Here is a 14,654-nt window from a genome sequence, read left to right on the forward strand (position 1 = left end):
CACAGAACAGGTGGACTAATAAATTCACGTGTGTTATCTTGAGGACTACCTGGCCCTTATTTGATACCGGCAGGACGAATTTATACAGTGGTTGACAAAACAATGGAAACTTTTCCAAATATTCCATATGTAGCCCAAAATTTAAAATATTTCTTTAAAATAAATTTTTTTTTTTAGTATTTTACTTGTGTAGTTTTATTTATATAAATAACCTGAAAAACAAACAACATAATTAATTATATTCCGAAAAAATATATGGAAACTTTTAAACTTCTGCAAGAAAAAAGTGTAAAACGAAAATAATATTTAAAAGAACGATGTAAAAAGCATCCTGTTTCACAATTTCTTTCTCTAAGTTTTTCGCATAATTGCTTTTTTTCAAAGTTAACGAAAATGGCTAAAGTTAAGATTTGTGAAGTCTTAAAAAATAAAATAATTAACGATTTTAAAGCTGGTTTAAAACAAAAAAGTATCTGCGACAAATATTCAATAAATAAATCAGCAGTTTCAAAAATTATAAAAAAATTTCGTGAGACCGGTTCTGTAAAATCTCAACATTTAGGTGGAAGACCTCGTAAGACTACTCCTAGACAAGATATGTAATTTAATAGCGAGAGAGTTCAAGAAATTTCCAAAAATAACTCCTCAAGAGGTTGTTAATAGCCTAAAATTAGAAATAAGTACCCGAACAGTCAGTCGCAGGGCAAATGAGGCTGGTCTTGGTTGCTATCGTCCTGTGAAAAAACCATTCATTACATTTCAAAAAACCGTTCTGCTCGTCAACAATTTGCCAGGGATCATTTAAACTGGTCGATACAGAAATGGAATACTGTCCTCTTTTCCGACGAATCCAAATACAATTTAAGAGGCAGTGAGGCATGGTAGAACATTTGTAAGACGACCAAAGGGAAAAAGATTAGATCCAAAGTACACAAATAAGACCGTAAAGTTTGGCGGTGGCAATATTATGGTATGGGGATGTTTTTCAGGGCAGGTTATGGGCCCAATTCATATTATAAAAGATACCATGACAGGTATAGGATACAGACAGAACCATATTAAACGATGTTATGTATCCATACGCTGAGGAAAATATGCCCCTAGTTTAGAGATTCCAACACGACAACGACCCGAAACACACCTCTAGGGTTGTAACCGAGTGGTTACAATCCAACGAGGTATGTGTTGTGAAGTGGCCTGCCCAAGCGCCAGATCTCAATCCCATAGAAAATCTATGGAAGGAAGATTTATCGGAGTCGGTTATGAGGGAATGGCAAAATATTTCAAAGGAGACCATTAACTCTTTAATTGGTTCAATGCATCGTCGATGTGTAGCAGTTATAAAAAATAAGGGATACCCAACAAAATATTGAGTTATTGCAAAGTTTAGACAGACCATATTTGTTAAAATAATACCTTAGTTTCCATTGTTTTGTCAATGCCGTAATAAAGAAATCCTTTAATTTTGTTTTCTCATTTTTAGAATTAAATTAATTATGTCCTTTGGTTTTTGTTAAATTAAGTTAATAAAAGTATGCAAATAAAACACCACAAAAATGTTAAAATTTTTTAAAAAATTATTTCAGATTTTAGGCCACTAATGAAATATTTGGAAAAGTTTCCATTGTTTTGTCAACCACTGTATATATAATTCCCTCGTAAGCAATTACGGCTAATTGTTTCATTATTACACTGACACTGCATAATTGGTTCAAATGCTAGAAGAATGGGACTACGGTTTAATAGCTACTTTAGAAGCTGTCAAAACAAAGAAAAGGAGGAGACTGTGTCCCACCTATTTTGCAATTGCCTGGCTCTAATAAACTTGAGGGAACGTATTCTCGTGTTTAGATGGGTTATCAAGGATGAATCTGAGATACATCCATTCCTTAATCATAGAATCTTGTTGGTTCAATTTGGAAACAATGGATGTGGAATAAGTATCGTGCTGTTTAATTCTTGGGTATAACATTGGGATCAGTTTTGAATTGACCCAAGTGAGCTGCTTGATGAGTGGCTGTCCATGGAACCTTCTATGAAAACTACTGATTTTGGTTTAATTTAGTTTTAAAAAAATTCCCGCGAATGAAAAGCGTTTTTTATTATTTCCCGGTAATAACTTGCTATCAATCTTATTCATATTTTACCGATTGATAATCACCCTTATCGCGAATCAATATTTCACATGAAATATGTTCCCTTTTCCCATTTTTTTGTTCATAAACTTTGTTCACGTGAAAAAATTCCCCATTTTTAGATGGAATTTTGTAAACAATAAACAGCTGTTGCGAACAAAATCAACTATTGTGAATGAACATTTCAGGGGAATATTACGTTAGCAATTTTCCTTTCGAGGGAAATGGATATTTCATGGGAACATAAATTTCACATGTTTTTAATGATAGGCTTTAATAATGAGAGAATTGTCTCCACGGCTTTTGTCGAGCATTGTCTTTGTATAAGTCAGTATTGGTCGTATAATACTAGTGTATAATCAATATGTATAATTTTCGGATAAATGACCTATTTCGAGCCGATTGCTCTTCTACAAAGAGACCATATTCGGTGTGCATTTTAACTATATTAAAGAGGCAGACCAATACTACTCCTAGACATTGTTCTGAAAAATGGGATGCCCAAAATCTGCGATTTTCCTCTTACTTTTAAACAGACTCATTTCAGTTTCTTTCCGAATTAACTTTTAGACCTCTTCTTCAGCCTAATTGTTAGAGTTGTTGAATGCTATTTAGGGACTTTCCCTTTAAACAGACCTGTCAAATATTTTGTACGGAATGGTTTCAATTCCGTGGTGTTTATTCCGATGGATTTCGTTTTAGGTTCTTCAGAGTCCGTGTAATTTACAATTTAAAATGACATGATTTACAAAATTAGCACCTTAATAATTCTGTAATTCTGTTTTTAAACAAATAATTACAAAGAAATATCAATTCCACTTTGAAAACTGAAATTGATTTTATTCCAAATCAAAATACTGAATTAATTCCACTTTCGATCGGCATGGAATTCTGTGACTGGCATGGAAGTCTTATTTAAAAATACACCATGATGTTTGTAAATAAATATTTGTTTAAATACTTTACATATAATTCTTATTTATTATTTAATATATTTATTACACAGTGCAACAGTGAAAAAAACACACGATCATGACAGTATAGATTCGACTCTACTACCAAAGGGTAGTACAACCCTATACTCAGTTTGCCCATTTTGGTGACCGATTTTTTTTTATGGGCCCCCAAAGTTTCTGAAAATCAGTGGGGCCTCTAAAAAAGGTGTCATCAGGTTTTGGTTAACAGCTAATTCAGACTTAGTGCTACGGCTTAACTTTATATGGCAATAATATAGCTAAGAGTCCGCCAAATAAATTTTGTTAAAATTTGTTTCGAAAAAATAGCTTTTTCGTGCACTTTTGTTGAAAAAATATAGGAAGAAAATTTTTTTTTTTTACTTTTTTTAGAATAACTTCCAGGGACTCCTAATTTTTCAATAACAATATCCCGCAAAGTTGTAGCTACGGTAAATTTGAATAACTCTCGTGAACATATCAATGCAATCCGAACATACCTAGGTATTCTAAATAGCTGTCAAAAATCACTTTGTAGCTTAAAATTTGTAGTTTTTTACTAATTTTTGACTCTAAAACAATAATTTTTTGTTAAAAATGTATGTTCGAGTGTATACTTCTCTATTGTGCTGGAATAACGAAGAATGGGCAAATCATTATCGGTATGATCCGGGCGCATAACTTTATCCAATCTTGATCATGCAAGACCGGCTTGATGCAAGATATGAAAAAACTTTAAAATTTTTGAAAGTGGGCAAGGTTTGTGGAACTTCTGAAGTGTAAATATAAGCTTTTTATATAAGTTTTTGATATCGGTGGAAACCTTATGACTTAAAGATTGACATTTTAGTGAAATGAATAATTTTGTGACGTCATTTACCTTAAAAACTAATAATATTTTAAAATGGTGATTTTCCATCAAGAAAAATAAAAACTTTGAATTAATGTAAAATTTGAACAGTTACAGACATCACAATAAAATTTGGAAGTAATATAGACCTAAATATTCGTAAGTCAATGGCATCACTAATGTTGCCATTCTTTGTTTTTAAACACCGAAATTCCTGAAACGGCGAAAATTTGTTCCAAAAACTAAGTTTTTTTTAGAAAATAGCCCACTTTGACGTTATTTACAGCATGATAGTAAAAACGTTCTGTATGTATATAAACAACATATGGGGCTATACAAATGTGATGAGCTTTTGAGGGTCGGTGTTTTGCGTTTTTAGAATTTTTTACTCAAACCTAATTTTTTTTTTTCAAAATTGCCCAAGTTTGGATAGGGCTGGGGGTACAATGTCCGCTTCAGTTAGTCAAATTTTACCTTATATGTTTTTGCATTAAGTTCTCTTACCAGATCATAAAAAAATTTATATAGTCCCGAAGAAAATTAGTTTTTTATAAAAGAAAAAATATGGGGACTTTTTTGGGAAAAAACTTAAAAAACACACGCATACAAAGTTGAAATATATAAAAAGATGCTTCAACTTTGGATGCTTGTAACTTTTTATAGGGACGAAATAATTGTTATCAGATTTGTTTTATTTTCTTTAGAATTTTATCGCAAATATACGTCATATATAAAAAAACAAATTTCGACCTTTCGTAGGCCCATCAAATTTAAAATACGAAAAAAAGATCGGGCAAAATTTAAAAAAATATTAAACCCAAATATCTCTTGAACTAAAAGAGATAACTACAGATAAAATCATATTTTTTGTAGACCTTCTCAAGGTCTATCTATATTTGAAATTGCAGCTCATTCGGATCATAAATGACTTTTTGGCAATTTTTTTATAAATGTGTGACATTGAAGGTCCACCCACTGATCCCCATTCCGAACACCTCAGCCGAGTAAATAATACAGCACAACATAGAAGTGTGGACTTGATAATACTATTTTTACAAAAAAATCTTTGTTTTAGCGTCAAAAAATAGGAAAAACGAAAATTGTTAAGGTACAAAGTGATCTTTATGTGCTATGTAGAGTGACTAGACACATTCAGAATGCATTGATATGTTCACAAGAGTTATTCAAATTTACCGTATCTACAACTTTGCGAGATATTGTTATTGAAAAATTAGGAGTCCCTGGAAGTTATTCTAAAAAAAGTAAAAAAAAAAAATTTTCTTCCTATATTTTTTCAACAAAAGTGCACGAAAAAGCTATTTTTTGGAAACAAATTTTAACAAAATTTATTTGGCGGACTCTTAGCTATATTATTGCCATATAAAGTTAAGCCGTAGCACAAAGTCTGAATTAGCTGTTAACCAAAACCTGATGACACCTTTTTTAGAGGCCCCACTGATTTTCAGAAACTTTGGGGGCCCATAAAAAAAAATCGGTCACCAAAATGGGCAAACTGAGTATAGGGTTGTACTACCCTTTGTTAGTAGAGTCGAACCTATACTGTCATGATCTTGTGTTTTTCCAAAAGTCTCCATTTGTTGCATAGTGTTATTATTATTTTTTACAACAATTTTCACACAAATTTATGAACAATTAAATTGATAGCCCTCCAAACACGCACAATTCGGCAGAGTACAACGTGAAGTGAGTGGCGGTAGGGAGGTGGTTGGTAATGCAGGCGCTAAATGACCCTGAAAGGTGATGGGAAATGTTAGGGGCACAAACCATTTGGGATATGCGGTAGCAGTGGAGCATAAAGTGTTGCCCAGGGTTAAGGGTTTGGGGTGCTGGAATGAAAATAGATTAAGAAATTAAATTTTTTAAATCAAATGTGTTGCAATTCTTTATTGGATTTATGAAATTGATCACTGATATTTCAGTAAAAACTTACCATATTCCCCGAACCATAAACCGGTTTAAAAGCACTTTTCATAACATTTCCTGCCATTTGATCAACATCAACCTCAACTGATTCTCCCCGATGATCCTTATATGATGCGGAAATATTCTCTATGGCCTTAACCAAATCCGAATCACAACGCTTCAGAACTAATTCCAAGACGGCTCGTTTTCTTTGGGGGAACAGCTGGGCCAACATATCAATGGCATTTTGTGAAACTTTGGCATCTGCAGAAGAAGATGATAGGCTGGTAATAGGAGTAGATGCGGATGTTGTGATTGTGGTGGCTATAGTTGGGGTAGAATCTTCTATATTTATTTTAGTTTTCTGCAATGACTCTGGCTGTTTGCTGGGCAAACTTAAATCTTCCACACAATCTTGCTGTTGTTGTGAAGCTGCAGACTTTTTAAGGTCCTGAAGATTTTCAGCCAAATCGAATATATTGCCTGGAGGTAGAGTGTCCATTTGTTGGCCAGTTTTAGTGGCCACCAAACGCAAAGCAATGGCATCTTCCACAGCCTGTTGACGCTTAAGGGCTACCTAAATAATAAGATAATAGAAATGGAAAAAAACTGTTAAAACTTTTGTTTGTTTACATAAGATTTTAGGCAAAGAAGTGTAAACAAGCCGGGCAATTGAAATTAATATGCCTGACATGATGATGATGATGTGTTATTTTAGTTCAAGGGGTGTTAATCTAGACTTGTTTTAATACCCCACTCCTAGATATTTATTTCCATGGGGATTTTTTTGTTGGTTATTTAAGTAACATGACCTGTGAACTTTTTGTTTTGTTTTTATTTGTGCAGGAATGTTAGTTAGACAGTTTTTGAAACACTTGTGCAAACATTTTCGAAATATTTATTTATTTATTGTATATTTTACTTGTTGGTTTTGGTTTTCTTTTCTACTACAGTGTGTCAGTATTAAATGGTCTCTGGTGGTTGATGTGACATGATTTGGTTGGTAGTCATCATTTATTTGTTTTTTTTTTTGGTTTTGATTTAATGTCTTGCATTCAATCTTTTTTGATTCAAGTCTGTTAAACGCCCTTATTATTATTTATCTGTTTTAACTGTGGGCTATTTACTTAAACAATTTAAATCAATGAATGTATTAAGATTTGTTCTTTTTTTTTGGGTGTAAAAGTTAGTTTTCCTTTTTGGTTTTTATTTATTTGTAATTGAAATTAATATCTTAAGGAAATAAAAGTAGATTTTGTTGAAATAACAAAATAATATAAACAGATGTTAATATTGTCTGTTTAATTGTAAGGAATACATTAAATAAGGAATCTTTATATTGTTGATTACATTTAGGAGGAAATAACATTTTGTTATACATTTTTGGCGATTATTTGTTGCTGAAAAGGCAACCCTTTTCATTCATTAGTAAATGATAGCATTAAATGAGACAGCAGAAAGAACTCTTCTTCTTCTTTAATTTACCAAAATTATCACTCATTTATTCTATTTATAATGATTTTAGGTTACAATTGTTTGGCATAACTTTTAGAGGACAGTGAAATAGGAAAAAAATTACTAAATTGCATTAAATAACCATGAAGTGCAAAAATACATTACAAATGAATAGTGGAGGTCAAAGGTTACCATACTGAAATACAGTGGTTGACAAAACAATGGAAACTTTTCCAAATATTTCATTAGTGACCTAAAATCTGAAATAATTTTTTAAAAAATTTTAACATTTTTGTAGTATTTTATTTGTATACTTTTATTAACTTAATTTAACAAAAAACAAAGGACATAATTAATTAAATTCTAAAAATGAGAAAACAAAATTAAAAGATTTCTTTATCACGGCATTGACAAAACAATGGAAACTTAGGTATTATTTTAACAAATATGGTCTGTCTAAACTTTGCAATAACTCAATCACCCCTATCGCGAATCAATATTTCACATGAAATATTTTCCCTTTTCCTTTTTTCGTTCATCAACTTTGTTCACGTGTTGTGAAATTTTTAGATGGAATTTTGTAAACAATAAACAGCTGCTACGAACAAAATCAACTATTGTGAATGTAAAGTTCATCGTGATATTCCCGATAGCAATTTTCCCTTCTAGGGAAATGGATATTTCATGGGAACAAAATTTCACATGTTATTGCCGATAGGGGTGAATATTTTGTTGGGTAACCCTTATTTTTTATAACTGCTACACATCGACGATGCATTGAACCAAAGAGTCAATGGCATCCAATAAATCTTCCTTCATGGTGTAATTTTGGGTCCTTATTTTACGATTGAGATCTGGCGATTGGGCAGGTCACTTCAAAACACGTAACTCGTAAGGATTGGATTGTAACCACTCGGTTACAACCCTAGAGGTGTGTTTCGGGTCGTTGTCGTGTTGGAATCTCCAAACTAGGGGCATATTTTCCTTAGCGTATGGATACATAACATCGTTTAATATGGTTCTGTATCCTCTATACCTGTCATGGTATCTTTTATAATATGAATTGGGTTCATACCTTGCTCTGAAAAACATCCCCATACCATAATATTGCCACCGCCAAACTTTACAGTCTTATTTGTGTACTTTTGATCTAAACTTTTTCCCTTTGCTCATCTTACAAATGTACTCTCATGCCTCACTGCCTCTTAAATTGTATTTGGATTCGTCGGAAAAGAGGACATACAGTATTCCATTTCTGTATCGACCAGTTTAAATGATCCCTGGCAAATTATAGACGAGCAGAACGGTTCTTTTTAGGAATAAGTGGTTTTTTCACAGGACGATAGCAACCAAGATCAGCCTCATTTGCCCTGCGACTAACTGTTCGGTTACTAAGTTTTAATTTTAGGCTATTAACAACATCTCGAGCAGTTATTTTTGGGAATTTCTTGAACTCTCTCGCTATTAAATTACATATCTTGTCTAGGAGTAGTCTTACGAGGTCTTCCACCTAAATGTTGAGTTTTTACAGAACCGGTCTCAAGAAATTTCTTTATAATTTTTGAAACAGCTGATTTATTTATTGAATATTTGTCACAGATACTTTTTTGTTTTAAACCAGCTTTAAAATCGTTAATTATTTTATTTTTTAAATCTTCACAAATCTGAACTTTAGCCATTTTCGTTAACTTTGAAAAAAATCAATTATGCGAAAAACTTGGAAAAAGAAATTGTGAAAAATTACCAGAATTTAAAAATAAAATAACTGTAAACAGGATGCTTTTTACATCGTTCTTTTAAATATTATTTTCGTTTTACACTTCTTTCTTGCAGAAGTTTAAAAGTTTCCATTGTTTTGTCAGTAGCGAAGAAATAGTGAATATTTTTAATTTTGTTCCCTTTTTTCAGAATATAATTAATTATGTTGTTTGTTTGTTTTTCAGTTAATTTATATAAATAAAACTATACAAGTGAAATAATAAAAAAAAAAATTTATTTTAAAAAAATATTTTAAATTTTGGGCTACATATGGAATATTTGGAAAAGTCAACCACTGTATATAAAAACAAGTAAGAGAGCAATATTCGGCTGTGCCGAATTTTATATACCCTTCACCAAAATATACTTTAAAATAAAAATTTTAAATATTTTTAGGTAAACAAAATTTAATTTTTTTTTTCCAGTTGTTTTTTCGAAATTGTTTTTAAAATTTTTTTTTAAATTTAATATTTTTAATTTTTTTTTAATATTTTGTGAAAAAAAATTTTGGTGAAAAAAAAATTCAGGTTAAAAAACATTTTTTCCGATTTTTATCCATTGTAGGTCCATATACGTCTTTGCAAAGGTCTTTGAAATATCTATCATTAGATATCCATATTGTCTATATTAATGACTTTGTAATCCAGATATAGATAAAAAATAGGTCAAAAATCGAGGTTGTCCCGGTTTTATGGACCGATTTTGCTGATTTTAAATAGCAAACTTCTCGAATGCATTTCTGACAGAATTATTGAAGATTTGGATCCCGAATATATCTGCTGTCTTCAGAAAATTGATTTCAACAGACAGACGGACATACAGGCAGACGGACATGGCTTAATTGACTCCGCTATCTATAAGGATCCAGAATATATATACTTTATAGGGTCGGAAATAAAAAATGTAGAAATTACAAACGGAATGACAAACTTATATATACCCTTCTCACGAAGGTGAAAATAATCAGCTGTAGACGGACGGGGTTTTTATTGTTTTAACAGGTATTGCAACATGTGGACGAGCGTAGTCATGATGGAATATTACGGTTTCATGCCTGGCCGCATATTCTGGCCGTTTTTCGAATGTCAAACTTCATATATAAAAAAATTAATGAATTCGCTTGTATTTGCCTGAATTCGCCACTGCCACTACCTGTTATATAAATTCGCTGCAAAGGTCTTTGAAATATCTATCATTAGATATCCATATTGTCTATATTAATGACTTAGTAATCCAGATATAGGTCAGAAATCGTGGTTGTCCTGGTTTTTTCCTTATATCTCAGCCATTTGTGGATCGATTTTAAATAGCAACCGAGCGGGAAGAATTCCGGAGATATTGATGTATGAATCGTGTATGTAAGTTATTTGGGGGCTTCGAAAAGTTGATTTCAACAGACGGACATGGCTTAATCGACTCCGCTATCTATAAGGATCCAGAATATATATACTTTATAAGGTCGGAAAATTATATTGTGGAAATTACAAACGGAATGACAAACTTATATGTACCCTTCGCACGAAGGTGAGAGTGCCGCCGAAGCACACCGATTGCTCAACAAAGCTTATGGTGAATTTGTTTCATCGGTTTCAACATGCGAGAGATGGTTTGTGGTGATTTGAAGTGGTGTTTTTAACACGGAAGACAAAGATCGCCCAGGCCAGCCAAAAAAGTTTGAAGACCAAGAATTGGAGTTATTACTCCATGAAGATTGTTATCAAACTTAACAAGAGCTTGCAAACTCATTGGCAGCTACTCAATCAACAATTTCAAAACTTTTGCAAGCAGCAGGATTCACCCAAAAACAGGGAAATTGGGTACCATTCGAATTAAAGCTGAGAGACCTTTAAAGACGATTTTGCTTGTCCGAAATTTAATCTGAATCATTCACCCCTATCGTGAAAAAACATGTGAAATTTGTGTTCCCATGAGATATCGATTTCCCTCGAAGGGAAAATTGCTATCGTGATATTCCCCTGAACTTTTCATTCACAATAGTTGATTTTGTTCGTAACAGCTGTTTATTGTTTACAAAATTCCATCTAAAAATTCCACAACATGGGGAAGTTTTTCACGTGAACAAAGTGCATGAACGAAAAATGGGAAATGGGAACATATCTCATGTGAAATATTGATTCGCGATACGGGTGATTATTTACAATGAAAAATGGAAAATGGAAATGTGAAGCCCGGCCAACCAGCCGAATCGACACCAAAGCCAAATATCCATGGTGCTAAGGTAATTCTCTGTATTTGGTGGGAACAAAAGGATCCTATATATTATGAGCTGCTGAAATCTGGCCAAACCATCATAGGGAACCTGTACCGAACACAATTGATTCGTTTGAAGTGAGCATTGGCCGAAAAACTGTAATATTCCAGACATGAAACTGTATTATTCCATCATGACAACGCTCGGTCACATGTTGCAATACCAGTTAAAAAGTATGTAGAATAGAGTTGAGAAGTTTTCCATTATATTCCAGACCTTGCCCTTGTTTTCATGCAGAACGCTCTGTCTGGGATATGCTTTACTTTGGAACAGAGTATCCGAAATTGACTTGATTCATTCATGGCCTCAAAAGATGAATAGTACTTTTGGCTCGGAATCCATATGTTGCCAGAAAGATGGGAAAAGCTCATAGCTAACAAAGGACAGGATCTGGGCAGTAGTCTAAGCTATGTTCCAAAACAGTATTCCTGATATTTGATGCCCTCAAGTGAGTAAGTTTTTTTTTGCACTGGAGTCAATAAACTACAAAAATTTTTTACACTTAAGAATATCTTTAAAGAAATTATGAATTCGACCGATTCAATTAGTGGTTGTTTGTTGATTTATTTAACAGATCTTTCGATATTCAGATCTGTGAAATCATACCTGAGCAGCCATTATCCTCTGCCTCTCAAAAATCAACACACATTTGGCACAACGACAATTCTTATAAGTACAATGTTTCTTATGGCCCCGTAACTCCGATATCCAGCCATGATTACGGCAACGAGCACATTTCGGCACCCGATTTGTAGCTGCTTTGCTAGGCAAACTATCCGCCACCAAAGATTTCAAGGATTTGCGTGGTTTTTTACCAACCAAAGATGTCGCACAAGAAGAATCCTTTGCAGTCACTAAAGAAGACATGATAAAGCGCCCGTTAATACCCGTTAAAAGTCACGACGTAACTGCTGTTTATGAAAGTTTGAAATTATTTTGGGAAACGGAAAACACTTGAGAAATGTTACAAGTTTATTTTGTGGGAAGAATTAGTTTGTATCTCAACTATTGGATACATTGAAGGCGCATGATCCTAAGAAACAGTTGTGTGTCTGTGTCATAAATATATCCTTGGAAATTGTAAGTTTATTTGTAAGGAATTTTAACTGTGACAAAATTATTGTTACATTGGTTATTGGTGGTTTGTTGTAGTAATAAAGCTCCTCCTTTTTTTTGGTTTTGTTAAGGGTGGTTTTGTATGAATGCGCCATATTTTTGTTAAGGATTTGGATTAAATTTGCTAAAGGATACAAGTAAGAAATGTTGCTTGGCGAAATTTGTTACTAAATATGTTATTTGATGAGTTTTATAGTGTTTGATTTGGATTTTTAAATACAAATCAGTTTTTTTTATGAAAATTCAATATTTTTGAAGAGAACTAATTTTGTTGTTAAAAAATGCTTCATTGATATTTCTCTCTCCTTCCGTTCTATATATTTATTAACTTTTTGCTCATAATCTCCTAATTAAAAAACTAATGAGATCTTATTTTATCAATTCGCAAAAATATTTTGAAGTCAAGATAAGTACTTCGAAAAACCAAAATTTTTATTTTTTTTAAAAAAATCTTTAATAAGTATTTAAAACATTTAAATATAACAACTATTTATAAATATATAAAAAGTAGACACTATTTCCTATCTGTTGATATAAAATATGTTTAACATTTCTTTTCCACGAGTGAAATAAATCGACGTTAATGTGAACGTTAACACGAGAATTTGCATTAACTAGAGTTATTGTTAGTCAGCGGTTGATTTGGATACGTTATTACCACTGTAGAGTGTTTGCTAACGTCGATAACATGTATTTATACAGAAGGTAGTACTGTGCAAAGCAGTGGATATAGCAGTTTCATAACGAAGATAATGAAGTAGATAAGAGAAACCCCAATACTTGGTTGTTTAAAATAGTAGTAAATTGAAGGGAAAAGCTCTAGTTTTAGTACTTTTTCCTGAGCAAAACCGTTGGCATGCGGGGTCTTCAAAAATACAAGTCCAATAAGAAAAACATGGAGTTTGTGTGTAAAGTGTTTGACGTGAGTCAAATAAGCCTTAAAGCATTTATACTACTACTATTTACAGCCGTATAACTTAAAGATAAATGCAAAACCACATAACTAACATTTTTACTAATTTACAGAAGAAACAAGATGTTATATATTGAAAAATAATAAACTTTGCTAATCAAATGTTGCAGATTTACTAAATATGGAACGAATTATTAACTTCTGGAATAAAAATAATAATGTATTGATGTTTCAAAGAGTTACGTAATCTTGAACTCATATTTTCTTTAACGAAAACATGTAACTACAATGAAATTTTTTTTAAGATTTAAAGAGAATTAGTTTTGCATTCGTAAAATGTAGAATAATTGAAAAAGTTTTTTATGTTTTTTTTAATATATTACTTTTATTTATTAATTTATATATTTCTAATGTGAAATAAAAAAATCCCGAAATCCCGGAATTTAAAGTTTTAAAATCACTAATCCCATTATTAAAAAATCCTGTACCGTTTGTCATCTCTATAAGATTATTACGTTCTAAAAAATAAGTCAGTCAATTTCTTTATTAGTTCTTTAAAAACTAAAACGTTGTTATATCAAAAATCAGACCAAATTAAAGATTGTCAATTTTTTAAACATTATAGGCCGATGAATGTTAAAAGTATCTGATAACCCTGGTTGTATCATAAGACTGGCAGCCCTGGTAGTATTTGGCAGGGTTGATATTTTCCATTAAAATTAAAAATTACCGCTAAATTTATTAACAATATCACCTACAGATAGATATTTGCATAAAATAATTAAATAAAATAAATTTATTTCTTAATTATAACAATTTTTCTAAATATTTCCATTTTCTTCTAGTACTTTTCAGCACAATCGTGCAATTTAGTGCCTTTTGCATGCAACCATGCAATGAAGAAAAAACCAACACAATTCGTTAACGACGAAGCTCGGCCAGTCGGAATTTCATCATCAACTGGATTGCGTGGAAAATGGAGCGGTAGCTAACGAAAAAGCAATTAACAACAGCGAAAAAACGCAAAGAAAACGGCTTTTGTCCGCTACTTTTTTTAGCGAATGTTTTTTTTTAAGTTACAACGCAGAAAAATCCAACAAAAAAAACAACAACGACTACGTCAACCAACCAACTTGTACTCAGCAGCAGCAGCTTTTTTTATTATTTACAATAATAACAAAAACCAACAAGGAAAGGAAGCGATTTCTTTCTTTGCCCCCACAACCTAAATTCAATGTAATGTGATGATTAATTATTAAAACAGCCAACCAACAGCAAC

The 14,654-nt window shown here is 32.1% G+C and overlaps 1 protein-coding gene across 1 annotated transcript; it reads right to left on the reverse strand.

The window, feature by feature from the left end:
- Positions 1-5,581: 5,581 nt before the first annotated feature.
- On the reverse strand, positions 5,582-12,213 carry dmrt93B (doublesex-Mab related 93B). The gene is made up of 3 exons (XM_065498737.1): positions 11,953-12,213; positions 5,890-6,438; positions 5,582-5,785 (listed from the first exon to the last, which is right to left on the reverse strand). The coding sequence occupies exons 1-3, from the start codon at positions 12,211-12,213 to the stop codon at positions 5,582-5,584; spliced, it is 1,014 nt and encodes a 337-aa protein (XP_065354809.1).
- Between the last annotated feature and the right edge of the window lie 2,441 nt (positions 12,214-14,654).

Source organism: Calliphora vicina, chromosome 1 (genome assembly GCF_958450345.1).
Source record: "Calliphora vicina chromosome 1, idCalVici1.1, whole genome shotgun sequence".
NCBI classification, from domain to species: Eukaryota; Metazoa; Arthropoda; class Insecta; order Diptera; family Calliphoridae; genus Calliphora; species Calliphora vicina.

Bases quoted from the DNA above. Each gene is read 5' to 3' on its own strand.
- dmrt93B (XM_065498737.1), bottom strand. From the start codon at position 12,213: ATGTCTTCTTTAGTGACTGCAAAGGATTCTTCTTGTGCGACATCTTTG. The intron at 6,439-11,952 runs GTATGATTTCAC...CTTATTATTTAG, and splicing joins AGAGGATAATGGCTGCTCAG to GTAGCCCTTAAGCGTCAACA. The intron at 5,786-5,889 runs GTAAGTTTTTAC...TTTTCATTCCAG, and splicing joins TTTATGGTTCGGGGAATATG to CACCCCAAACCCTTAACCCT.